The 26,756-nt window shown below is 42.4% G+C and overlaps 2 protein-coding genes across 6 annotated transcripts; one reads left to right on the top strand and one right to left on the bottom strand.

Annotated features, from left to right (window-relative positions):
• The first annotated feature begins 68 nt into the window (after nucleotides 1-68).
• TKFC (triokinase and FMN cyclase) lies at nucleotides 69-13,483 on the top strand. 3 transcript variants are annotated; one of them, XM_053397044.1, is made up of 18 exons: nucleotides 69-188; nucleotides 2,287-2,476; nucleotides 2,761-2,871; nucleotides 2,951-3,132; nucleotides 3,463-3,541; nucleotides 4,320-4,409; nucleotides 4,803-4,837; nucleotides 4,909-4,993; nucleotides 5,341-5,430; nucleotides 6,182-6,298; nucleotides 6,829-6,951; nucleotides 7,754-7,891; nucleotides 8,912-9,018; nucleotides 10,510-10,613; nucleotides 10,761-10,794; nucleotides 11,685-11,774; nucleotides 12,249-12,395; nucleotides 13,263-13,483. In XM_053397044.1, exons 1-18 carry the CDS (start codon nucleotides 183-185, stop codon nucleotides 13,302-13,304), a joined length of 1,770 nt encoding a protein of 589 aa, XP_053253019.1. In that variant the 5' UTR covers nucleotides 69-182; the 3' UTR covers nucleotides 13,305-13,483. The 3 variants fall into 3 exon arrangements, with proteins under 3 accessions (XP_053253019.1, XP_053253027.1, XP_053253033.1); XM_053397052.1 differs by having other exon boundaries at nucleotides 12,249-12,417; XM_053397058.1 differs by lacking the exon at nucleotides 11,685-11,774.
• A 5,348-nt stretch (nucleotides 13,484-18,831) lies between these two features.
• On the bottom strand, nucleotides 18,832-26,730 carry LOC128417897 (lysosomal membrane ascorbate-dependent ferrireductase CYB561A3). Of its 3 annotated transcripts, none has more exons than XM_053397130.1 (6): nucleotides 26,545-26,730; nucleotides 23,412-23,618; nucleotides 22,685-22,893; nucleotides 21,383-21,537; nucleotides 20,569-20,725; nucleotides 18,832-19,030 (listed from the first exon to the last, which is right to left on the bottom strand). In XM_053397130.1, exons 1-6 carry the CDS (start codon nucleotides 26,627-26,629, stop codon nucleotides 19,007-19,009), a joined length of 837 nt encoding a protein of 278 aa, XP_053253105.1. In that variant the 5' UTR covers nucleotides 26,630-26,730; the 3' UTR covers nucleotides 18,832-19,006. The 3 variants fall into 3 exon arrangements, with proteins under 3 accessions (XP_053253105.1, XP_053253114.1, XP_053253099.1); XM_053397139.1 differs by lacking the exon at nucleotides 26,545-26,730 and adding an exon at nucleotides 26,055-26,524; XM_053397124.1 differs by lacking the exon at nucleotides 26,545-26,730 and having other exon boundaries at nucleotides 23,412-24,310.
• Between the last annotated feature and the right edge of the window lie 26 nt (nucleotides 26,731-26,756).

The following is a 26,756-nucleotide window of genomic DNA, read 5'->3' as shown; positions in this document are numbered from 1 at the left end:
TCTCGCCTTCGAAAAGGGAGGCGCGTAAAGGCAGTAGTGACAGCCACACGGTGGCCAGAAGCGAGCAGCCGCCGTCTCTCTCTCCCTCAGGAGCAGGAGGTGTCCCTCCTCGCCTCGGCCGCAGGCTCTCGGAGCATCCTGCTGAACTTGGTAGCCCGGAGTCGCAGCTCCAGAGGGGCAGCATGCAGGTGAGACCCAGAAACGTCTGGTCTCCGTGAGGCTGAGGGAAGGGATGTTATTGCGTTTCTGTCCCACTCCTCTTAAAACCCCTGTGAGGTAGGCGCTAGCCTGAGCGTGGCCCCAACTGACCCATGAAGCCTATGGCTGAGTTTGCGACTTGGGCTAGAAAACTGTGCTTCAGATCCAGCACTGCTGACCTTGCACTGTTTCTGCCTCAGTCAGAGCAGAGAATTGGTTTTGGTCAGCTGTGTTTGTGCGATCACTGGAAAGCAAGGGAAAGAGTCCCTTCCATTAAGTCTCTGAAGCCCTGCGGACCGAGGTAAAGCATCCGAAACAGGGCAACCTGTGACTTGGGAATCAAACGTCAGTCTCTTTGTATCGGTCCCTTGCAATGCTTGTATTCTGCCTTTGTGTTCACTCAGGAATATTCAGGAAACCTTAGGGTACAAAGAAATAATAAAGCAAGTATATACAGTGTTAGAAGCCCAGTCAAAATAACTGTGAAGCCAATGGAGCTAACAAAAGAGGTGTCGGAATGCTTGGGGTGGGGACCTGAAGGTTTGCAGAAGTAGAAAATATATTGGGGTGATGGGAAACTAAACAACTCAATGAGGACGGAAGGACTGAGCATGTGATTAGTGGCCACAGAATCCCACTGATGGTGGGAGACAGAAAAACAGGGAGATTGAATATCCTGAAAGAAGGCATAGCTGGCTGAAACTCTGAAAAGGGATATTCTACACTGCAACATTTTGTGGCAGCTCCCACTTGTATAGCTCTGAAGGGCACACTGGCTAATAATTATCAATTAATAATGCAGTCAGAAGACTCAGCAGATAATTAAATGCAGTGAAGCAGAAAATCAGGACCAGAGTCCAAACTTGGCTACTACCCATGCCAAATGTTTGCTTAAAGTTTAACAACAGGAGTTTGACCTGGTGCCTAAAAGTGAGCATGGGGGGGATCTGCTGCAGTCGTGAGCAGAGGATCCATGGTTCCCCTTCCTTCCCTCCTCCATGGTTACAAAGCATGGATCCACATGGATCCTCAGGATTTTTGCATTGGGCTACTCCAAACTCACTGTCAGATCACATGTCTGTGGCCACAGCATGAACCACAAAAATCATATATCCACTATTTCGTTTAGAATATTTTTTTTATTGTTTTCCTCCTCTAAAAACTACGTGCGTGTTATGGTCTGGTGCGTGTTATAGAGCGAAAAATATGGTAGTTATTTGTTGCTACAGGTGACCAAATAACTACTAAATTACAGTACTGTTGAATGACTAACATACTGTTACCTACTTCGCCTTCATGTTCTAAAGATCTCCGAAGCACAGTAACTGGTGTGTCTGCCTCTGTTCTGTGGAACAGAATTCCTGTCAGGCTATGACAGACACCTGCTATCTGCATGTTTGGCTGTCTAATTAGTATTGTTTTTAAATTTATCTGTTATATTCTGTGTTTTTAGCTGTTTTTGTTGCATTTGTACACCTGGTGACGTTTGTGGAAGTCAATGTAATAATAATAATGCTTTAGGATGAAGCAGGCTGAAAGTCTCAAAAAGTTAAATGGAAAATATATTGGGTACAACTTTAGACAAAGAGTGAATGTGTCAAAATTATGCTTTCATTGTTACATGAAACTCAGTTTTGATTCACAGCTGCTGCTCTTTCTGCTAATGTGGAGGAACAGTTTTTTCGTGGATGACTAACAAATTCTACCAATGTAATGGTTGTCTGTGGCATGACAGAAAGCATGGAAGCTGAATGACCCAATCTTCATATTTTTTGAAAGCAATATCAGGTGGTATTGCAAATACTAATCAATGGGTGTGCTAGTTACTTTTGTGTTCTGCCTTTTCACTCTGCTATTCAGAGGTGTTTGACATGGTAAATGTATGAGCTCAAGCATTATACACAGCTTGCATGTGTCTCTTGCAAAAATTCTTTTTTTCAGATATTACAACAAAATCATGAATCACTGGTACAATTGCTTATAAGCACTTGTAGTGTCCGAAGCTGGTTGGACAGTCATGAACTAGAAACTACTTCCATGTGGAAGGCTGTGTGTATGAGAAACTTTTGTGATGTTTTCCTATTCTAGGGTTCAAAGAAGCTAGTGAACACAATTCTGGGTTGTGCAGACGATGCATTGGCTGGAACAGTGGCTTGTAATCCTCATCTCCAGATCCTGCATGGACACAGAGTGGCATTACGTGCTGACTTGGAGAATCTGCGAGGCAAAGTGGCACTTATTTCTGGAGGTGGTTCAGGACATGAGCCTGCACATGCAGGTTAGTGGGATCAAAGTTATGGGAGCTTTGAGTCTGGGGGAGAGAGTTTCAATCTGGTTTCCCTCACTTCACTTAACACTGGCATTTCATGAATACAAAGAGAAGAGGACATCCTGTGATCCCATATTTCTGGACATCATGAACTGAAAACTTTTGTGCCACAGTTCTCCTGGCAGCTGTAGGATTCAGTTATTGGAGTTAAGATAAACAGCCACAGAACTAGAGTGTGAGCAAGATGCTCCCAAAGCAGATGCAATACCGCTATGCCTGTCTTCTTTCCTCAGGGTACATCGGGAAGGGAATGCTCACTGGAGTGGTAGCTGGTCCAGTATTCACTTCACCTGCAGTGGGTAGCATTTTAGCAGCAATTCGGGCTGTGAGGCAAGCTGGTGCAGGTATGGCATCATTTTTGGTAGATGAACATCTCTCTTGAGGGAGGAATATCACAGAATTCAAACCATCTCTCTTCTGTAGTTGGAACGCTGCTAATAGTGAAGAACTATACTGGGGACCGTCTGAACTTTGGGCTGGCATTGGAACAAGCACGGGCAGAAGGGGCTTCTGTGGAGATGGTGGTTATTGGTGATGACTGTGCCTTTACCAAACAGAAGAAGGCTGGCAGGAGAGGACTATGTGGCACAGTGTTAATACACAAGGTAGGAATCATCCATTCCCAAATTCAGAACCAACATTGTCATTGACTCAGGACCCCACTGTACAGTAGTATTACCAAAGTGCAAATAATGCTTTGTGGCCTAAGAATGTTGTAGAGTGTGAGGTGCCCATAGGCATTCCTCCCTGCATATTGTGCCTGAACTCCTAGCCACATAAAAGCATGATTCTTCACACAGCCATTCTTCTCCTTTAGTCCTGACACACCTGGCTTTGTCCCTGTAGTATGAAGTGAAGGAATGTATGCTAATCTGCTGTGATCCTTTTGTTGAGAAATCAAAGCAACATTTTTCCTTACAGTTGTTTATGTTTAGGTAGCTGGGGCTCTGTCTGAGGCAGGTTGTGGTCTGAGTGCAATTGCTCGCAAGGTTACTGCTGTTGCACACTCAATGGGTAAGTGTTTAAGTAGCTCTCTTTGGGGGATAAGCATCTGGCCAAAGGCTACATTATTATTGGCAAATCAAGCAGTCTAGCAAGGTCATGCTGGCTAAATTTATTATGCTGTCTTTTATAGGGTTTATGGTTTTGACATGCAGTGAATGTATTGAAGATTTAAAATTAATGATCCCTGAAAGAAAGAGAGCCCCAATTGTGTGGCTGAACCTTTGTGGTTAGTGTATAAGATTTGGACTCGGCATTCACCATTGCCTAGTTTAACCTCCCACACAGGATTGTTGTGAGGATTAAATGGGGAGAACCATATACACCACCTTCAGGTCACTGGAGGAAAAGGTGAGGTATAAGAACTTGAGAAGAGCACTGATGGGTCAGATCAAAGACCTATCTGTCCAGCTATGGGGTCCCTAAATTCCCAACCAGATGCCTTTGGGAATTCCATAAGCAGAACAGAAGTGCAATAAGACACTACCACTCATGATTTCCAATAACTGGTATTCAGAAACATGCTGCCTCTGATAATGCAGGTAAAATAGCTATCATGATTAGCAGCCATTGATAGCTTGATATAAGTTTAATTAATATGAACAAATAACGTTTCTGTAATTAGCAGTTGATCCTCAAGACTGCACCTTTTAATCCAAAACTACATTGCAATATTGTAGTATCATTTAGAGTTGTAACCCAGGGCATAAGCAGAACATACACTTTTGTCTATTTTCTTATACTGATGCTGAAACATCTGTATGGAAGGTGGCATTTTATTTTTGCACAGGCACCCTTGGAGTTAGTCTAACCCCCTGCAGTGTTCCTGGATCGAGACCTACCTTCCAGCTTGCTGATGATGAACTTGAGCTAGGCTTAGGTGAGGAATGCGTTTCCATCTACTTCTTTAGAATGTCCTCATGAGCATTGTCTCTTTGGGACTGCATGCCGTTTGTTTTGGGACTCTGTCCATGCTCTGAGTTATTAGTTGTGACCAGTTCCATTCCATCATTGCAGGCATAGGAGTCAGTCTGAGGCGCTATCACCTATGATTCATGGGTATCCATTATCAGTCAGACACTAACAGGGCACAGATATGTTCTTTTACTATTTTTCTTTTGTGTGTAGTTTGAGTTCACTGGCTATATATCACTGACTAGCATGATTAGGATTTCATCAATTAGTGCCCTTAAACTCAGTCATCTTCTATTTAGAAAGAAGATAGTCATGGCATGTGCCATAACTGATATCTGAAATCTTACTCTCCCTCTAGGAATCCATGGTGAAGCAGGGGTGCGCAGGATGAAGGTAAGTAGCCTGTCACCTTTTTGCTAATGAAGAAGTACAACCCTGCCCCCTTACACATGTCCTCTTCACAGATAACATCAGCAGATCAGGTTGTCAAAATAATGCTGGATCACATGACCAGTCACTCCAACGCTTCACGTGTGCGACTCAAGTCTGGTGAGTACAATTTTGAGGCTGGCCTATATATTATTCCTTCTACTCAGAGGAATCTGGGAATATTTTTTCCTGTGGTTATTTTTCTATATCTGAGCTGTAATATATATACAGTGCAATATATACAAAAATGCTGTAAAATCACGTCATGTAGTGAGTTTCTATTACAATATCAGCAATTGCTGGAATGGAGATTTAATGTGTGATTGGGCAGTCATTGATCAGTAGATCCAGATGTTAGCTCAGATGTGGAGAAATAGCCATGCAGAAGCTTTTTACATCACCTTTTGCATATTAAGTATAGTGTGCAGATTAGTCTTCAATCTTACTCACTTTGTTTTGGCTTTCAGGTGCTTCTGTAGTCTTGATGGTGAACAATTTGGGTGGGTTATCCTACCTTGAATTAAGTGTAGTGGCTGGGTCTGCTGTGCGTTGTCTTGGTAAGTTTCCCTTGTTAGAATATTGGTTAAGTGAGATTGTCTAATTCTGCATTGTGTAAAATTAAAAACTATGCAAAATTACATAAATGAGGCCTGTAAAATACCAGATTGCCTAGATACCTATAAGGTGAGAACAGAATTTGGAGCATGCTTAATTGTGCAAAACTAGCATTTAACGTTCATAGTGATGCCTAGAAGTTTAGAATACTTACGATGCAGATTATATGTAGTTTGATAAAGTTCATCATATTTTACTTATTAGACCAGCTTTAGAAAAACTCATCTTTTCCAACACCCAAGGCGGGATGCTTCAGCAGTAGAGCACATGCTGTCCAGACTAGTATGCCACAAGCTAAGAGTAGGTGCAGTGTGTAAAAAAAGAAAGAAAAAGAAAACATAGAGCAAATGGCTTGAAATGTATATAATGAAATAAATCACACACTATAAAAAAAAACAACAGGGCACCAATCAGCTACTGGGGACAGTAGCTTCACAGTTCCAGATATGACAGCAGAATGTTGAAGCTTAATTTGGTGTATCTCCACCAAACATTATATCACTGTTGGACATCAATATGCCATGTTCTGCAAGACTGGGATATATTGAGAAGAACCTTTATGATATCAGAGGATCACACAGATGTTCAGGGGAAAAACGCACAATACCTTTCATAAATCCATCTGGCTCCACCCTGGCAGAGATGTAATGTTCCTAATCATGCTTCTTATTTTCTCTTGCTTCATCACTGCAGAGAGCAGGGGCATCCATATTGCCCGAGTTTTTGTTGGCTCCTTTATGACTGCACTGGAAATGGCAGGTGTCTCCCTTACTCTTTTGCTTGTAGATGATGAGCTGTTGACTCTCATTGGTGAGTTCTTGAGATACCAGTTTTCTTCTCAAATTTGCAACTTGAAAATAAGTTATGACTTAATTGATCAGGGTGTGTGGGATGTGTGTGTATGTGGTATATGTCTTGAAAATATGTATTACGTGTTGGAGGCTGATTTTCTTCCTGATAATGAGTACATTCTCTTTCCAATACAGATAAAATAGATAATACAAATTACATTATTTCTCTCGATCCAAATGGCAGCATTTCCTGACAATTTGACCGAATGTCTCCAGCTTGCTACAAGCCCAGTGATGACACACAATAACTCAAAAATAAATAAATTTGAACTTCTCATTAATAATATAAGTACTGTCTTGTCAGACTGCCCAATTCTGTTATGTTGGGCTTGGTTATTTGGGGTTCATAACCAGACTTTTGTGGCTTCTGCTAAGAAAAATGATCATGATTTTTAAGAGTCCATGTGTTGATGACTTCATGGATATGAACCAATGGTGTTGTGAAACTATCAGCAATTGTATATCACAGTCTTGTATTCCAAATTCTAGATTCCGACACTACAGCTGTTGCGTGGTCACAACCTGCCAAGGTGCATGTGTCAGGCCAGAAAAGAGTGAGAGAGTCAGTAGCACCCAAGGAAGAGGAGGAAGATGAGTCTTTTCCATTTAAAGGTACAGGCTGAAGCATCATCTCTCGCGCGCTGATAAATTTATTGCCAGATTCATCCTGTCTGCTGAGACTGTGGTTCTGCCTTTGTGATGGCAGAATGCCCTTCTCTCAAGAAGCATTGAGAGTGAAAGTAATCTGGAGACACAAGCAGCACCAACAGGAGCCATTGTGTCCTGTTTGAAGGACTGGATGAGCAAAAGGCTGATCAGGACAGTAAATGCCTTTTTGCCAGAAATGTTGGCTTCTGTTTTGCTTCACTCTTGTTCTCTCATTATCTGCATGACATAGAAAACAAAAATCCTTTTATACCCCAGTTTCTCCATCTGTAAGTTAAATACATTCCTAGGTAGTAGTATTTGTAGCGTTTCTTTCTGCATATGCGAGCAATTGGATGTGTTTATCTGTGAGTTGGCCTTTCTGTTTCTGCACCAGTTAATCCATGTATATTCACAATGACTTCAGCACAAAGTGACTTATACACATGACCGGGCCATCATAGATCAAATATCACATGCAGAATGTTTCATATTACTTTATTCATTTCAAATACAGAACTTTTCAGCTGAATCATTACAGATTTTCAGCTGTTTCATCAGGTGCTGAGTAAACAAGTGATGAAAAATCCAGCATGAACTGAAATAGCCTGCTAGTAAAGTGATATGTTTGGATAGAGTTTACCCTTACACTCACACATTATATGAAAGGGAAATGCATAGCAACATCAGTACTTGCTCTGTAAGACAAAATGTGAAACTGGGAGCCTTACCACTATTGAAATGAAATAGCTATTCCCATTTCATTTAGCACCAGCCACCCCCTACATGAGAGCAGTTCTAGAGAAGGTGTGCAACACACTGCTGAACCTACAAGAGGAGCTCAATGATCTAGATCGGGCCGCAGGTGATGGAGACTGTGGCAGCACACATGCACGAGCTGCCAGAGGTTAGTGCTCTTCCGACAACTCGCTTCCTATTTTTGGAGCACATAACCTTTGCTTGTGTTCCATTATAGACTTGGGGTTGTAAGTTAAATGAATAAAGACACTGGTGTACTACTTTTCTGAAGAACAGAGAATATGAGCTGGATGGATTATATATGCTGTTTGATGATATGTTGATAAAAAGTGTGTTGGAATCCACAGGGTTCCATCTTATCCCCTATGCTATTTAACATCTATATGAAGCCTCTGGGCCGTATTTTTGATTGTAGGTTATTTTAAATGTTTTTAATGTTGCACTTTAATTTGTTGTAAATCATCCCAGGGTGTTGAAGGGTGGGCAATAAATTAAAATACCATAATAATAATATTGTTAAGCTAAAATAGAGCAAAGAATATGCTGAAAGGTAGTAAATTTGTTCCGGTTCAGGAGGGAACAGTAGGCTTGGTGGCCTACGTAAAATGCCCTTCTGAATCTTCCTGCTGCTAAAGGACTCTTCAGAGATGCCATAGATTGAATATGATAAAAAGGTGTTGGTGTGGGAAAACTACGGTATGTACTCTGACTGAAAAAGGTTGTTGAGATCTTTTCCCTTGATGCTTCAGATTGCCATACTAATTGAGACATATCTGCAGCATTGCAAAATTAGTGAAGGCCCCTCCAGACATCCTTTTTATTGTATATTCATGATTATTTGTGTTCTTGATCCAAATAGAGTTGTCCCAAGCTTTGGGATGGTCATACTGCTTCAGTTCCAATCAGTGCATATCCTGTGCTGAAAACCTGTAGCTCTTTTTAACAAATGTTTAAAATGTTCATTTTTGTTCTTCTTTGTTGCATGATAGCCTCTCCATCCAATGTGGTAGCATTGGAGAAGCATCACAGCAGCATAAATCCGCCATTTATGCACTATTACCGTGTTTAAAAACACATTGCAGAATACACCTGCAATGAACACCAGTCTGGAGGGGCCCTAGCCAGATGAGAGATTGTCAATTTTAACCAATGAGTGTTGTTTCCTCAGCAATCCAGGAATGGGTGGAGTCAAAACCTCTACCACTGTACCCCTCTCAGCTGCTCTCTGCCCTAGCAAAGTTACTGCTGGAGAAGATGGGGGGTTCTTCGGGGGCGGTGAGTGTTAGAAGAATTTGGATAACCTGTTTAAGGTTGCTCCTTGCTCTTATGTAAGGGTGATTGGTACTACTAGAATTTGTGTGTGTAGTGGGAGAAGGAGCAACAGTTAGGAAAAAGTAGCAAATAAGCATTTTTACTGCTGACACATATTCTCTAAAAATGTGGCTCATGTTAGGATACGGGGTGGGAGATGATCAGAATATTTTAAACACTTTCACATGGAGAAACTGGGAGCTTCCTAGTTGTGAGACTTAAACTAGCCCTACAACAAGCAACTCTTTAGAGTGCAATACTGTATCCCTTTCTCATCAATAAATGCTCTTTTGCTGAGAAATTAAGTTTTTGAATTTTAATATCTAATATACAGAACCGGCATATTCTCATAACTTAAAAATTAAAGCTTTTACTAAATTGGAGCAAACTTGTATGCATGTAGTAGTTCCAAAATACACTGAAACTATTTCCACTGAGAAATTTAAATGTAGTCTATTCATGCAACAGACAGTTGTACTAGAATAGACTATGCTACTTCGGAGGTGGGGCACATTTTGGAAAGAAGTTCTAACATAAAAGGAGTAAAAAGGTAAAGGGACCCCTGACCATTAGGTCCAGTCGTGGCCGACTCTGGGGTTGTAGCGCTCATCTCACTTTATTGGCCGAGGGAGCCGGCGTACAGCTTCCGGGTCATGTGGCCAACATGACTAAGCCGCTTCTGGTGAACCAGAGCAGCACACGGAAACGCCGTTTTTACCTTCCCGCCGGAGCAGTACCTATTTATCTACTTGCACTTTGACATGCTTTCGAACTGCTAGGTTGGCAGGAGCTGGGACCGAGCAACGGGAGCTCACCCCGTCACGGGGATTCGAACCGCCGACCTTCTGATCAGCAAGTCCTAGGCTCTGTGGTTTAACCCACAGCGCCACCTGCGTCCCAGATAAAAGGAGTACGGTTAGGCTAATTTCTACTTACAAAATGTTTTTAGTAGACTCTAGTCCATCTCATTCTGTTGTGTTTAGAGGTCAAAAGCTATCACAAAGGGAATTCATGAAGCAATGGTGTTTGACAATGGAGACACAGGTTTATATCCCCTTTTGTCTGATACTCAGTGGGTGCCTTTGTGGTTAGTTAGTCTCACAACATGGCAGATATGCAGATAGAAAAGATGTGCCATAGACCTTGGAACTAGGGTGGGCTGTAATAATTTGTTTTACTAGGGCCACTGAATTCTGATTATGATCTGATAGCTCTTAGACTACCTTGACTATGGAAACTTTATTAAAAGGTTCTTTCTTAAGACGCTTTTTGCTAAAAAGAAGTTCCATTCATCATATTTTGTTAGATTTTATTGCATTTTAAACGATTTTCTGCCTCAAGCTGTAGGAGTAGATAAGGTGGGAATTGTAATATGCTAAAGAGAAATACTGCATGTGATTATTGTATCATTCCCCTAGACTTTATCAGAGATGAAACCACTTTGTTTTCTTACAGCTCTATGGACTGTTTCTAACAGCAGCTGCTCAGCCCCTACGGACTGATGATGAATTGGCAACTTGGTCAGCAGCCATGGATGCTGGTATTGATGCCATGATGCGGTGAGTGTGACCCTTACATGACTACAGCAGAGTAATTATACATGTGTTCCCTTGCTACTTCCATCCTTGCTATATGAGTGAGACTGTCTCTACAGTGAGAGGGATACACATGTGGAACCTACACTACTAACTGTATTCATCTGACAGGTATGGAGGAGCTGCACCTGGAGACAGAACTATGGTGAGTAATATGCCCTAGCACTGTCCTTCATTAAGGCCCCTTCCATTCCAGCTATTTGCTGCATATCTGCAGTGTCCCAGGAACTAATTTTAGGGGATATCTACATAATACTATGCTTGAGTTGTTGCCTTGTTAATTCAGATTTACTGTAAATACCAGCATAGATGCAAAAATTCCAAAGGTATGGCTTTGAATTTTTGGTGACAGTTTGTTTCTGGGGTGTTATAACACTTCTGAGGGTTGCTCCACTGCCATGCTGCCTCACTTGTGGTTTGGCATAGAAGGACACACTTGAGTCATTGTTTTTCAAGGAACAGCCATGGAAGGTTGTTACCCTTGCTTTGATGTGAAGTATGGAGAAAGGAGGGTCTGTGCTCGAAGAAAATGGGTACTCTCAGACATGGTGCAGATGGGATACCATGAATGCAAAAACACAAAATTCAGGAAGGTATGAGCAGTGTCATGCTATCCCATAAGAGCGGAATGAGAAGGGAAAGAAATCAGGAGAAGCACCTGAAATTTCTTCTTCTGCCATGGAGCTAGCTCAAGGCAAAAGTGACACCACTTATTTTTTGGCTTTACTTAGCAGTCATGGCTTACAGTCTTAACTATGGTTACTTTAGAATGCTTCACACATCTGCATATGCCAGACACTTGACACTAGCAAATTAGTGTAGTGTTAGTTAGCACAATTTATCTAAACAATAGTTACCAACATTAACTTGCCTTGTCCAGAATGTATGGAATATTTCCCATAACATTCAGTTTCAGCAAACATTTCCAGATGTTCAAGGTTCAGATAGGAGACTATCCCTGTCAAGATAATGACTGTCCATAACTAGCCCTGATAGAGCTATTGTCCTCTTAATTATTCTTTGTCTCTTTGCTAGCTGGATTCACTCTGTGCTGCTGCTGAGCAGCTCAGAGCCCTGAAGAACCCACAGACTAATCCACTGAAGGTTCTGACCAAAGCTGTAGAAGTGAGTATGTTAATGTACCTACAACCCAAAGTGTAAAAAAACAAACAAAACCCTTTTGCATCATTTAGGAAGATGAGAGCAGGGAACTATAAGCAAGTTTTCTCGGGTTATAGATATGTAGTATATGTCCCATATCTGTAGTTCTGTGCATTCTCATATTGTCCAATCAGCATAAGTCTTATTATCAGGCACACAGTATCAATTTCACTAGTAGTCCATCTGCAATCTGAAAAATTACCAAACACTTAAAATCATTAGGCAAAATCCTAAAGTGGTTTGTTTGCAGCATTAGGACTAAAAGGCATCACATCACAACAGAAATGGGGAGGACTAGTGTCCAGATGAAGGCTTATGGTTTCAAATTTAGAAGCATATGAAAGCTTTTGGTGGTATCTATCTACTCTTAATTCCTTGCAGATGGTGAGCACATAGGTATCTGTTTCTCCTCTTATAATGTCTTGCTTTTTTCTGCAGGAGGCAGAGGCTGCTGCTGAGTCTACAAAACATATGGAAGCAGCTGCAGGCAGGGCCAGTTACATTGGCTCATCCCGCCTAAATCGACCAGACCCTGGAGCTGTAGCAGCTGCAGCTATTCTTCGTGCAGTGATGGAAGGATTGCAGGTTAAAACAATTTAATTTAGTGGTGATTAATTTATTGTATATATTTATAAAAGTATATACCACTAAATCCCAAAACATATCAAAGCAATTTCCAACATTTAAAAGATAAAAACTATATTTAAAAAGCAAATATAAAAACTAATTTAAAAGAAAAAGAAGTTAAAAACAAGCATAAATAAACCATGGTGGAGGATGAACTCTTAATTGTCTGCATAAGCCTGGTGAAATAAAAAGGTTTTCAGCAGGCATTTAGAAGATGGCACAGAAGGTGCCTGCTGAAACTCTCTTGGCAGAGTATTCCAAAGGACTGAGCCAATGACACTAAGGGTTTGGTTTCTCATTGTTGTCAAATGAGCCTCACCAACTCAGGGAACACTCCTGCTGCTAATCTCAAAGGGATATAAAGGTTCAGGCGATCCCTGAGGTACCCTGGACCTAAGTCGTAGTGAAGCAGGCTGGGAGATTATTCTGCTGCCTCTATTGTATCCTCGAAGAGCCATGCAGCAGAATTGTTTTGAGTGTTCCAGAGTATGGTTGTACCAGAAGTTGGCAGCATGCTGTGAGCCATTTGCACAATGCTTTGGGGATAAAATCACGCAGCTCTGTAGTGCCTTGGATGTCACTGTTACTGCAACTCTAGTTGAGGTGCCCATTGCAGTACTCTGTGGGGTCAATTTCAATTTATATGGCTTGATGATGTGGACAGAACTCTTACAATGATGTGACCAGCTTCTTGCTCGACTGCCCATCCTGACTGGCAAAAGCTGGTTGGGAGGGGTCCTGGGTGCAGTGATACCTCCTTCCTTTGATTTAGCTCATAATTCAAGACTTGCTAAAATGTTGAATCACCATTCCTCTCCTGTGCAGGGCTCTCCATTGAATCGAAGTAGCTTCAGAATGGCAACATGATGTTCTTATAGTACCTTGCTTCTAATACTTCAGGCTCAAGAGCATCCTTGCAGTGAATAGTATCTGGTGTTTCTGTAACCCCATGCATAAGTACAGATCTATGCTTTATATTCTTAGTTTTGAGATCATTACTTTGTACTTTATGAAATTTGGCTGTAATAAAGAGTCCTATCTTTGGAGTTGCTTGTGTTGTCACTCTGCTGCTTCATAATTTTTGCAGCAATACCTCCCCACTTAGGAGCTGTTCCTGAAGATCTTTGATCAAAGCCATGCATTGATAACATTTAACAAAACAGGAAGTTTGTACATCTGTTACTCGGCTATGCTGACTGAGGTTTCTAGACACCACCCCGCTGATGAAGCCAGGGTGGGCTTTTTTCATAACAGAAGATAGCTGTGATTTAGATAAATCTGTGGCGGATAAGATGGCTATTAGTCATGATGACCATAATACCTCCAGTATCAGAGATAGTGCCTCTGAATAGCAGGGGCTGCGGATCACAAGCTGGAAAGTATGGCTGTTCCCAGGTCCACAGCACTGGACTAGATGGGTCTTTAGTCTGATCCAGCAGGCTTTTCTTATGTTAGTATGTTAATGGTGGGTGTGGCTAGAGGCAAAAGTAAGCAGAGCAATGGATTTTGGACACATTTTGTTTACATTATGGACACACAATTGTCAGAGGTTTCTACCCATACACCCTCTCCATCCAGGTAAACAAGAGAAAGCATTATCTTAGTTCAAGGACACACTCCAGCTAGGAAAAGCACTCAAGGAGAGCATGGATCAAGGCTGGTGATGAGACATGGCCAAGGGAGATGCTTCCATTTGGCTCCTGGCCCTGAGGTTCCCGAGCCCTCTATACAAAGAGGATGCTCCTTTGAAACTACATTTTGTAGAGAAAAACTGTTTCATGGGAATAGATAAGCTCATATTTGACTTGGGCTAATCACTGTCCTCAATAAACTAGGTTTGTACTAGTGGCAGTAACTAAGGAGAATGAGATGTGCACACATATATACCTAAGTAGGAAAACAGAAATATTCAGACCTTAGAAATATTGCACCTTTTCAAATGTTCATTCTTAGCTTGCTAAATTACTTCCATGTGTGCAACAGTCCTGATAAGTTTATACTTCTGTTTCCTGTTGTATCTCAAAAGGGGGAACAGTGGCTTAATATCTAGTTGACAAATACTGGAATAATGCAACTCAGTCAATTTCTTCATAGAAAGCTTACCTGATATTGAATGGCTTGTCTAGGCAAGGAGAAATGGTATTAGAATTATACTACGGAGCTAATCACTACATTTGCAAAGAACATTTGTCAAGAAGCAGATCACTGAATGGAACTTTCTAAACAGCATTAAGGCTTCAATCCTAACCCTGCTTACCTAAGAGTAATCCCTGTTCAGATCTATAGGATTTATTGGTCTGTAGACATGGTTAGGATTGCACTGCAAGACAATATACTGTTGCTTCCAAATCACCTTTTTATGGAGCATTCATCCACATCTTTCTGTACAAAGTTTGCAGGGAGGTTACATGATATCCACTGTTCCTGAGCATTTGTTTGCCAGGAGGTTGTACTATGTTGCTCAAGCAAGTGTTACGTTGTAGGACATTTCCTCCTTTTCTTGCCACAAAAATTCCAGCTTGGGGGTGGAAGCATGTTGATATATACGGCAATGCTCAAAATATAATAAACATTAAAAGTGAATTTGGTGCTCTCGCACAACCCCGCCCACAAAATAGCAACACTGCAGAAGTGCTATTAGTACTTTTAAGGTAAAAATGCCAAACAACAGTTTTAGACAAGAGACTGAGTACTCTGCTCCCCTCCTTTCTTTTTGTCTAGGAATAGAAGAGAAGACTAGGCATGCCCCAACCCTTACCTAGCCAAGGTTGCCTCCAGACGACCTGCATATTGAACATTCAATTTCTTTGCACAATGCATCAAGCATGTGTTATCCCACCCTTTCCAGTGCTTTCCCCTATTACTTTCATTATCACAAAAGTATGATTGGGGCTGGAAAGGTTTGTGGTCATGCTGTATCAAATTAACTTTAATTGCACAAACCTAGTTTTCAATTCCCGCTGAAGATAGCAACAGCATTCTCTACTGTTTGCCATAAGGTTCATATATAGGGGCAGCATGTACAAGAGTTCTGAAACACATTTGAAACCAAGAGAAGAAGAAATCATTGCTTGTTTTAGAAAGGTGGCAAGAATGAGACTTAGGAGGAGCTGTTGATGACTGAAAGAGTATTATGTATGTTTATGGATGGGTCTGGGGTGGTGGGGATAATTATTTCACCAATCAGCGTATATTAGACTGTGATGGCCTTTTACCAGTTCTAACAGACTGAAATCTACAAAAAAAAACAGCAGGCACCACATGCTAGGAATAACTAAGCCAGATACCAGTGCTCTGAATCAGGTGATATCAGTAAGTGTTATTCAAGTGCAAATTTAGCTTCATGCCAAGAAATAGTTCTCAGCCAGGAAGAGACCATTTCCCACTGCTTGTTTCGGTATGGGAGGGAATCTTTATGTGGTTAACCGTGGAGAAAGCAATCTGTCTTTCATAAGCACCCTCAAACACTACTGACATTATAGTACATAGTTTATAGTTCGAAAAATGATAGATAAGGTGACTCAACAAAACAAGATATATATATCAGAGAGAGAGAAGTCACAAGTATCATATAAATGCTTGGCCTTGAACTAGGAGAGCTAATCTCATACCTAGTTACTAGAATGGCAGGATTGAAATATCTATATAAAAATTTAAATAATGGCTTGTCAGCTTATGTCAGGCTAGTTGAAGATGAGCTGTTTAGTAAGAATGCTGGAAAAAGGGATGTGGTAAAGCATAGTTCGAGAATAATTCAAACATCGTCCTGAATATCACTTTCTAATTTGTACCTCTATATATTCCATGTTACCATGGGGGGGGGTGGAATGGCTCCCCTCCCCAAAAGAAGGTTATGTTCATTTGTTACTGGAAAAATAAGCAGATCACTGATCAGAAGGTCGGTGGTTCGAATCCCCGCGACGGGGTGAGCTCCCATTCCTCGGTCCCTGCTCCTGCCAACCTAGCAGTTCGAAAGCATGAAGTGCAAGTAGATAAATAGGTACCGCTCCAATGGGAAGGTAAATGGCATTTCCGTGTGCTGCTCTGGTTCACCAGAAGTGGCTTAGTCATGCTGGCCACATGACCCAGAAGCTGTACGCCGGCTCCCTTGGCCAGTAAAGTGAGATGAGCACCGCAACCCCAGAGTCGTCCGTGACTGGACCTAATGGTCAGGGGTCCCTTTACCTTTACAGGAAGTATTTAGGAGGATATAATAAAAACATAAACGCATGACATCTTGAAAAAGCGGTGTGCATTCTGCAGACTAGACAAGGCATCCCAATACATATTATGCATTGGCTGCTACCAATGTAGAATCACCAAGAAGTAGCCCCATGTGAGAGCAAGGCCAAAGTGTCCCTTGCTTTGACTCTAATGGCAGATGACCCAGATGTATTAAGGAACTCTTACTAGGTGGTAGCTGCAACAAAGTAAAGGAAAAAGAAAAAAGGAAGGCACAACACTTTGTGTAGCACCAGTGGAGGTATGAATCAGGGCACTGCCCCACCAGTCCCAGTCTGCCCCCAGTCTGCCCCCAAATGTCTGCCATCCTACTTTAGCATCCAGTCCAGGGATTGGTCCTAGCTGCCTTAGTCTCAGTATTGCTTGTACAACTCAGCAGAGAGGAGGGTGGCTCTGGCTCTATCTTTAACTTTCTATCCTACCAGTCACCAGGGTGTACCAAAGTCCTATGATAGAAATATATATTGCTGTGTATGTGTGTCTACCAACAAAATAAACTACAGAGCTAAACTAACAATGAGTGAAAAAAATGAACGGGGTTGATATAATGACGCCAACTAGAAAGATAACAATGGTACACTGAATGGCAATATTGTTGTTAGCCGCTCTGAGCCCAGCTTCGGCTGGGGTGGGCGGGATATAAATAAAAATTTATTATTATTATTGTCCTTGCTTATAGATCATGGCACACACTGGCTGCTTTCCTATGAGGCTTTCAGTATATGTGTTCATTATGCCTTAAGCTTTTAATGTGTATTTGGTATGCCTCCGTCATGCAGTTTTACAGGGCATCTGGATGTAAGCCAAGTATAATCCTCCCATGCTTTCCCATTGCTTCTTCCACCTTTTTTCTTACTGTTAAAGAGGGAAAGAGCAGAAGTGCACAGCAATCTCCTTTCAGTTGTGCACAGGAAAAGTCACATCTGAACCACACTGGGAGTTGTTTTCCCTGAGGAAGGTTGCTGACATGTTGGAGATGACTTCTCCTTTCTCTAAGGCCTGCCATGTACTTCTGGTTTAAAAATCATTTCATGTCCTACACCCCAACTCCTTTCTACCAGCTTTCAGTCTTAATAAATTGTTCCCTAGAATGAGGTTCTATTAGTAAACTGCATTAAGATAGTGCTAAATTCCAAGTACCAAGGTGTAGGTTTCAGCAGTAATCCTGCAAGGCCACAATCCTCCAGCCCCTGTGCTGCAGACACTATTAAAAACATTTAACAATTGTGCTGTGGTAAAATACTGCAAGCAATAAGCAAGGGGACGGGGAATCAATTTAGCATGCTTTCTAGCTGGGTTGTTGAACTGGCTACACTGGATTGTCCAATTAGATCTGGTTGTAAAATTGACTGAACTAGAGATTAGTCATTCTCAAGTGAAATCCACGGGATTTAGAGCCTGATCTCTAATGATGTTTACTTGGAAGTAAGCTGCAAGCACTCTTTTTTACTTCTTAAGTTTTTTTGCAATTGTGCTAATTGTGTAAACACATTCACACAGAAGGGCACACAAAGCAGGGGGTTAAAATAGTGCTAAGGAGCACCCACTTCAAAATGTGAGGAAAAGGAGACGTGTGGCAACCAACCAACAGGTGAAGAAACAGAAGGATATAACCCTGTCCATACAGTTATGTCATGCCCACCATGTGTACAAAATATGAGATGCAGACACTGCATCAGAGCACCAGAGGCAGGTGGATAATCAGTTGCAATTCTGCTTATAATGGGAGGGTCATGATTGATAGCAGTAGGAGACACTCATCTGGACACACTCATTGAAACTCCATCCCTTTAAGAAGATGGATGAGTAATGCTAAGGCCGCAGACACCTTCAGAATTGTGCTGTTTTTCTGTTCTTAAACACATACAAATACCTGACAAGAGTCACAGGAAAACACCGGAGGACAATACATGGATGTCAGCACTGTATGGATGCCCTATTCAAAAGTGAATGCCTGAAGCATGACAATTCCATGCTGAACATCTAGTGTGGAAGCACCTGCAAATCCAACAGTAAAACAATTAGAAGGAATCATTTATTTCATCTGATAATTTAGGTTTCTAATAAGTCCATGAAGTACAAAAATCTGTGAACTTGTCATAATGGCACAATAGCAACTAAGAAATGAATTGTTCAGAGATACCTGGAGCAAGCCGGGGTGGGGTGGGGTGGGGGGAATTAATAAAGTACCCAGGAGGCCAGACAATTCAGTGCCACAATTAAAGTTTCAACTCTTGCACTGAAAACAGAACCAAGAATGGCTGAAGATCTCAGTGGAGAACAGGCCACCACACAGGTCTGGATCACAATCCTTCCTGTTTGCTGCTTCATTTATCCTCCCGTAGCAAAGGCTGTAGAAAAAGAACACCAGAAGTAAATAATAAAGCTTGATTCCATAAGCTTTCTGTCTCACTCTCAGATATTAAACTCTCTCAAAACATATTGTCTATTGCTTATGATGTTCAGTCTTGCCCTCTTGCGGAGAAAATTCAGACCAGGTTTCTAGGATTTAACTCCCATACTGTTGCTCCTTTTGCCAGGGATAAGTTCCACTACTATACACATGTGTAATTCTATGTCTGTGTTGTCAAAACAAATGTTCTGCAGTATTAACCCATGGAGGCTATGGGGGAAGAGGACAGAGAACTGTTGGAAGCCAGTCAGACTAATAATTAATCCACAAGGAACATGTCTTATCATTAACCGAAAATGAAATCTCAAAAACACGCCCCACTGTTCAGTTCTTTCCTTTGTTAGGGTGGTATGCAATGAACACTTTTGCATGTGTGTGTGTGTGTGTGTGTATAATAAAACAAAAAAAAAACACACAACCCAAAATCTAATGAAGTTTAATGTCTCCTGTCCATACTATCGGTCAGTTATTGATGGGCTATACTCGTACTATGTGTTATTGTCCCCCCTCTCCTCAATTAGTACTTCCCCATTAGTACTTTATAGAACCCCTCCCTGACTTAAGGACACCTGCGGTCCATTATGAGCATTTGCACAGGTATTTGCTTACTTGTGTGCACAGCCATTAAAAGAAATATTGATACAAGTTTTCTGATATACCAGATTTGCAGAAAACAGCAGATTGTTTTAAAAAGGGGGGGGAAGCATATATGAGGTCATACTCAGCCCCACCAGAAGCCCATTGAGAACTGCCTTGTCATCAGAAGTAGAGGTGATGATGAAAACATGACACCCAGCAAAACATCATCACACACGTATGTATATGGGTGTCACCCACATAATGTGCTTTAGTACATTCATATTTGGGTAGCATGTGGTTTTATGTTGCATTTCCCCCCCCCCTTACTGCATTATCAAATACTGCATTATCATGTATCAAATAAATCTGAATTATTGGGAGGTGGTGCAAGTTTCTACTTGAAGGAGGATAAAATCATGTGGATGACAGAAAAAAAACATGTAAACATGGGATGCACCAAATCTACTTGGAACTCTTGTTTGTACACAGCGAAAATACGCTGCTCTCATCCTAACAACAGTTGAACAAGAGTTTCATTTTCTGAAAAATTCTTCCCCCATCCCTCCGCTACTTTGTCCAAGCTAGTACACACTACCATTTAAACTCAACAGACATCAGTGGGTTCGAGCCAGTATGGTATAGTGACTAGAGTGCTGGACTAGGACCAAGAAGATCCAGGTTCAAATCCCCTCTCAGCCACATAGCTCAATGGGTGACTTTGGCCAGTCCCTCTTAGCCTAACCTGCCTCACAGGGTTGTTGTTAGGATAAATTGTAGTGGGGGAGACAGAAAACCTTGTGTGATGCCTTGAAGGATAGGCAGGAAATAGTTGTAGTAAAATAAATAAATCTTAAAGGTCAATAATAATAATAATAACAACAACAACAATAATACCACCTCTTGGGTATCTTGCAAATTCACATCTGGACGCTTCCATACTGGCATGGCAAGGGCAAACAGCACCAGTAGCCCAAAGACCAGGATCAGCATCCCCAATATGTTGGCAAACCATGCCTCTGCAGGAAGCTGAGCGTAGGGTGTGCTTGTGTTTGTTCTAAAAGTACAGACAAAAAGCAAAAATGCTTGATGAAAAGCCAACAGCACCACAAACACCTCCCCAGAGACCCATAAAGAAGGAAATATCTGAATAGTGCCAAAAATCTATACTAAGCCACGTAATCTCTTTCACCATATGTAGCTTTGCTCCAACAGCCATTCTACTGTCCCAGACACCCAAGTAATGCATTTGGGCTCGAGGCTGGAGCACATCTTATATTCAATTAAATGTGTACAATGACCTAGTGAGCAGAACACTATCTTCACATTACAAGCCTCCAGACACTAGCTCCGCATTCCTGTCTGCTGCTGCTACATGTGGCTTAACCACCTTCTCAGGTTCCCCATTGCCTCGTGGACACATTTCCCTTCTGTACTTCTAAAACAGGGATGGGAAACTAGTGGCCTTTCAAATGTTGCCAAACTATATGTTCCTTATTCCTGGTCTAAAAGCTATCATTGCTTTCAAACTTTATAATGACTGCTATCAATCTGGACCAGGCTGAGCAGCTTCCTCTTCATCCCTCGTTATTTGTACCCCAGAAGACTGCCAACTCTCTCCAGTGCAAATAACCAGCAACATATTATCCATTGTCTTTTTAGCGTGGACTATTTCCTCCTCCCAGTATTAAGCCCTCTCTGTTTTCCTACTCACAGTTTGAAGAAAAGCTTCTCATTGATGCCCGAGATGCAGGCGGCCACAACTAAAGGGATGATGGCAGAGCCAAAGAAGACATGGACGGGCTTGTACAAGGCTCGGAACCAGGTGGGAGCCCAAGGCAGCAAGAAAGAAGCAAAGCCCATGGCCCACTGGATGGAAGAGATAAGAAATTGGGATCTTTTCAGAAACCCATATTGGACGAAGGACTCAGCATGGTATCTGCACAGGGACTGAGCACATGTAATGCAGCAACCAGATTTGCAGAAGTATTTGTTTTATTATATTCATATCTAAAATCTCAAACTAGCTATGAGAGCTTGGGGGGCGGGGAGATAGACAGCAACCAGTGAACAATTTAGGTTAGGTTTTTTTCAAATATTTACTGCACTTTTACAGATAACTTTTTAAATAAATAAATAAAATGTTTGAAACAAACTTTTAATATCACATGTGCACATGGTGAAGGGATTAAGTGGGGGGGGGATTACCCAAGAGGGAGGAAACCTAATATTTATGAAAAGGGTGGCTACAACAAATTATTCACTCTCAGAAAATGCAAGAAGTGTCAGTCAGCAGGTTTAAGACAAAAGTATATCTTCTATGCAATGTGGGTGACAAACAGTGCTTTTTTCCTAAAAAAAAAAAAAGTTTAGGAGTACTCTCATTTTCCTATTCATATTGAAATACTGCCCGTCAATGAGGCCAAAATTAAATTCACAAAATGTTTAGGGGTATGTGTACACCTGTGTCCCCCCAGAAAAAAGCACTGGTGACAACCCACCAAAATACTTTGTTTTTAGAAGTATTATGATGAATTCAAGGAGGTTAGATCTATAAATGGCAACTTTCCCAGTACTGGGATTCATGGGCTGAGATTGTGCTAGGAGGCAACCACCTTATTTAATTCCAAATATGTCTTTTGCACCTAGCTCTGGTTGGTAGCTCTTGGGATTCTTGTGAAGAAAAACCCCCAAAGTAGATCCAACAAACCTGAAGTTTGTGTGTCCCTCCCGAACACTAAAAGCGGCAGTTTCAGGCAGGTTTCCCCCTGCTCCGACCCTACATAAAAGTGACTGGGACTGAACCAAGTACCTTCTGCATGTAAAACAGGGGTGGGGGATATTTGGCCCTCAGGTGTTGCAGCACAGCAACTCCCATTTGCCCTAGCAAGCATGGCCAATACTCAGTGATGATGAGAAGTGTAGTTCAGCAACATCTGGAGGGTGAATGTTCCCCACACCCAATGCAAAGTATGTGCTCTGCCACCAAGCTACAGCTTCTTAGGTTCTTACCCACCTGACAGGAGAAGAGCAGCACAGCACCAAGCCCTAGCCAGCTGTGGAGGGAGTACATGTTGGCAATGCCCTGTTTGTTGTGATATTCAAAGACGGCCACCAGTCCCAGGACAATTAGGATGAATGCTGCCAAGGTCAGTCCTGCATGCAGCAACTTCCATGGCAGTTTGGGCCCCGACCAAGAGAGGGGCACGCGATACACTAGCACCGCTGGAGGAGAGAGAAGGGGAGAAGTCACTAGAGCCAAGATAGCTCAGGCACCCATCCCACATCCCCCCAAAATAGCCAAGTCACTGATTCCCAGGTTTGCTTGTTTTGTATACTGCCCTTCAGCCAATGATCTCAGGGTGGTTCACAGCATAAAAACACAAGATAAAAACACAAGATACATAATAAAATACCCCCCCCGCTCACAAACACACTTAAAAGGATACAGTGGTACCTCAGGTTACAGATGCTTCAGGGTACAGACTCAGCTAACCCAGAAAGAGTACCTTGGGTTAAGAACTTTGCTTCAGGATGAGAACAGAAATCGTGCGGTGGCAGCGGGAGGCCCCATTAGATAAAGTGGTACTTCAGGTTAAGGACAGTTTCAGGTTAAAAACGGACCTCCAGAATGAATTAAGTTCTTAACCTGAGATACCACTGTATAGGATGTTAATATCAGTTCTGCTACTGGGGCAGGAGGAGGGGAAATCAGAAAAGGATTGGATCCTCTTTTCACTTACCTGCACCAGTCAAGACCAACATGCCTGTCACCATGAAAACTGGATGCCAGTTAAACATCTGAGAAGAACCATCCCAGGCAAAGCCACCAAGCCAGTGTTGGGTCCAGTAGACTGTGAACACCACACACAAGATCCCCAGAATTCCCAGTAGGATTGAGAGCAGCAAGAATGAGACTCTGGGAATCATCCTGTTCACAGGGAGCACACCTGAGAAGGCAAGAGACCAGCTAGCTGTAAAAACTATCCAACCATCTGCTGGTTCTGGCACCAGCAAGATTTTTGCCTCCTCCCTTTCCTTACTACCTAGTTCTGCTTTCCTCCCTTCAGCAGAGAACTGTTTTTCTGTCACACAGTTTTGTAACCCAAAATAGGGTGGAGTCTCAGACGCTGGGTCAGAGGAACTGATTTCAATAGTATGTCCACCACAGACCATGAAACATCAAAACTTCACAGCTAAGTGGAAGGTAGATCTGGAATTTCCCCAGGCTGGTTAAGGCAATTCACATTCTAACCACTATTCTCTCAAAAGTCAAGGTTGGCAGTTACCAGCAGCTTGTCCAATGGGATAACATACCTCACAGACTATATCCAACTGTGTCAGCAGGGGCTTCTACTGTCTGCAGCCCCTGTCCACTAAAAGAAGGAGGCTCAATTACTTCCTTCGGAAAGTAAATGGTACTGATGATTCCATACTTCCCAAAGCCAAGTCGCACCGAAACACCAAAGGAGTACACATGTTACTGAAGAGAAAGTTTCCAGAGAAACAAAACAGTCCCACAGTTGTTGATCAGGAACCAGAACCTACACTGAATTGATCATATGATCTGGCAGGATGCAACTCCAATTTAGTTAAATCTAGTTAGGCAGCAGATACCATGTGTTATGTCCAATTCTGATATCCAAGGCAAACTTTTGTGTAAGCAACACTGGCACTCATAAAGTGAAATTAGATTGGCTACTACTGGATCCAACTTGATCTAAGAGCCATAGCTGGGTTTCAGCCAAAAATAAAGGTCACTGCAGTCAATTGCATAAGAAAACAGATAGCCTCACATTAGATTTCAAATTTAGTTACGAACTGTCCCCACAGTGAAAGGTGCAAACCACAGACTTTTTCTACCAACCCAGCAGCCCTGCACAGATGCTGCACCTGGGTCCTGGAGGGAGACAACAGTCACAAGATCATCCCAACTTCTGCTTTCAAGACAGAAGTGAGAAGCTTGCAGAGTGTGTGCATTAAAAGACTATGGCAATGACTGAAACATTGCTCTTGACAGTGCAAAGGTGGGCTGGAAGTTAAGTGAATGACGATCTAGGGTCTTTTTTTAAAAAAAAACAAGCCTCTTGTCTAACTGCAGCCAGACTCTCAGTTTGGATGGCTGGCAACTTCTACTAGCATCTTGTCATGAACTGGAGAGTTCTACTGAAACTTTTGTGCCATTAACTCACCACGTACACCAAGAGGAAAATGTGCTGATGCAAAAGTGAAAGCTGCTGAGCAGCTGTGTCCTGTGTGGTTTCTGTAGGGGCATAGCCCACAAAAAAATTGTTTAAAGTTGCCAGTTCAGTTTGGGGTCACACCCATACCATACATTTACATTCAAAGCTCATGGCTTCCTCAAAATAAGCTTGGGAATTGTAGTTTGCCTCTCACCGAGCTACAATTCACAGCACCCTTTACAAACTACGATTCCCACAATTATATGGGGGAGTTTTACAGTTCAGGAGGGCCCTGTTTCTACCATTGCTGCCACACTGGATTCAAACTGTCAGCCCACATTGTGCTGTGACCTCCTTTTCTCCAGAGACTCTGCTTCCCTCCCAAAACTATTTCCCCCCTTGCTTACATCAGTCCACTGCAACTGAAAAATGGCCATTTGTATTACTATCTACCTCTCTAGAAGGAGGAGGGGCTCACACCCCTCTGCTGTCTGGCACAGAGTAACTACTGTGTTTTTGTTTGTTACTATGGCATGCATTTTGGTGCTTTTATATTTTAAACCGCCCTGTGATCCTTGGATGAAGGGCAGTATAGAATTGTTGTTGTTGTTGTTGTTAATGTTAATATTCTGATGCATGGTACACTGATGCACTACCATGCCAAAGAGCCCCTTTTGAAAATCGCACCAGGTGGTTGCTGCTTTTGCTTTCCTTTGCTTCCAAAGAGATGGAGGACTTTAAGCACTTGTGGGTCGATATTTAAATTAGAATAATTTCTGGCATCGACTGGTGAACAGATTTAACTTGTGACAAACTACCCTGTCTTTTAGCCTTGAATTTCACCGTCTCTCGGTTTCATGAACATAACGGCAGCCAATGCAAAAAAACAAAAACAAAAAAAACACCTTGGATGGGAAAGAATGCTAAGCTTATAGCTGGCAGTCTCTCGGGGTGACGCTGGCAGTGAAACGCGACTGCCGACAACTTATCGCAAGGCGCAGAAGTGTGCAAACGTCAGTTCCATATTCAGGCTGCTCCCTCATGCGTGCTGAACAAGGAACCAACTCCAGCCTCATAAAGTTAACAATAAAGCACAAAGTCCCGTGACGTCCAGTGCTTTGCCGCAAGAAAGCTGCTGGCATTTAAGCGATAAATTGGTTTGCTGCGGCAACCAATTCGTAAGCAACATACAGTACAAGTTACCTTGCACAACTGGGGCACCTGCTGCTCTCCAGATACTGATAGACTACAACACCCATCACCCAGGCTACCTCCCCCTTGTGGCTGAGGCTGATGGGAGCTGGAGTCCAGAAGCACCTGCAGGGCTGCAGGATCCCCAGTCGCAGCTCTGTTCAACTAGCACACGAAGCATCTATTGGATCTAGGCTGTCGAGCGAAGCTGAACCCACAGCAGTTCCAGAGAGCAACTTGCAAGGAGTTTCAAGCACTGCGGGTTCTGCTGCCCAGTGCACACCCCCGACCGCGCCATTAAAGCACATATGAGGAGCAATAAGGAAGTGACACTTGCTAGACAGCATAACGTATAAATGGGTAGCGGGATCGCCCCTTGCAGGGAAGCGCCTGGGAACAGCCGCAAGAGGGATTGCGCACACACAAGGGTCAAGGTTTGCTTTCGCAACCCAGCTGCGTCCACGCACTCAAAGAACCGAGAAATACAAGCAACAGCTCACACCTCGCTTCCGTCTGAGTCGCGGGGAGCGCCGGGAAAAGTAGTTCCAAAGCTCCAGGTCCCCTTCAGCTCCATCGTCTCTGCTCATGATAGGAGGCACTCCAGACTAGTCTAGGCGCAGTTTATGGCACTGCCCAGCCAACGCCAAGACGGGTTTCTGGGAAATATAGTTTTCTCAGCAAGATCTGTACAGTACTGTACAGTATCTTGCTGGG

The sequence above is a fragment of the Podarcis raffonei genome, chromosome 1, assembly GCF_027172205.1.
Source record: "Podarcis raffonei isolate rPodRaf1 chromosome 1, rPodRaf1.pri, whole genome shotgun sequence".
Lineage (NCBI taxonomy): Eukaryota > Metazoa > Chordata > Lepidosauria > Squamata > Lacertidae > Podarcis > Podarcis raffonei.
This window is presented reverse-complemented; position numbering and strand designations above follow the sequence as displayed.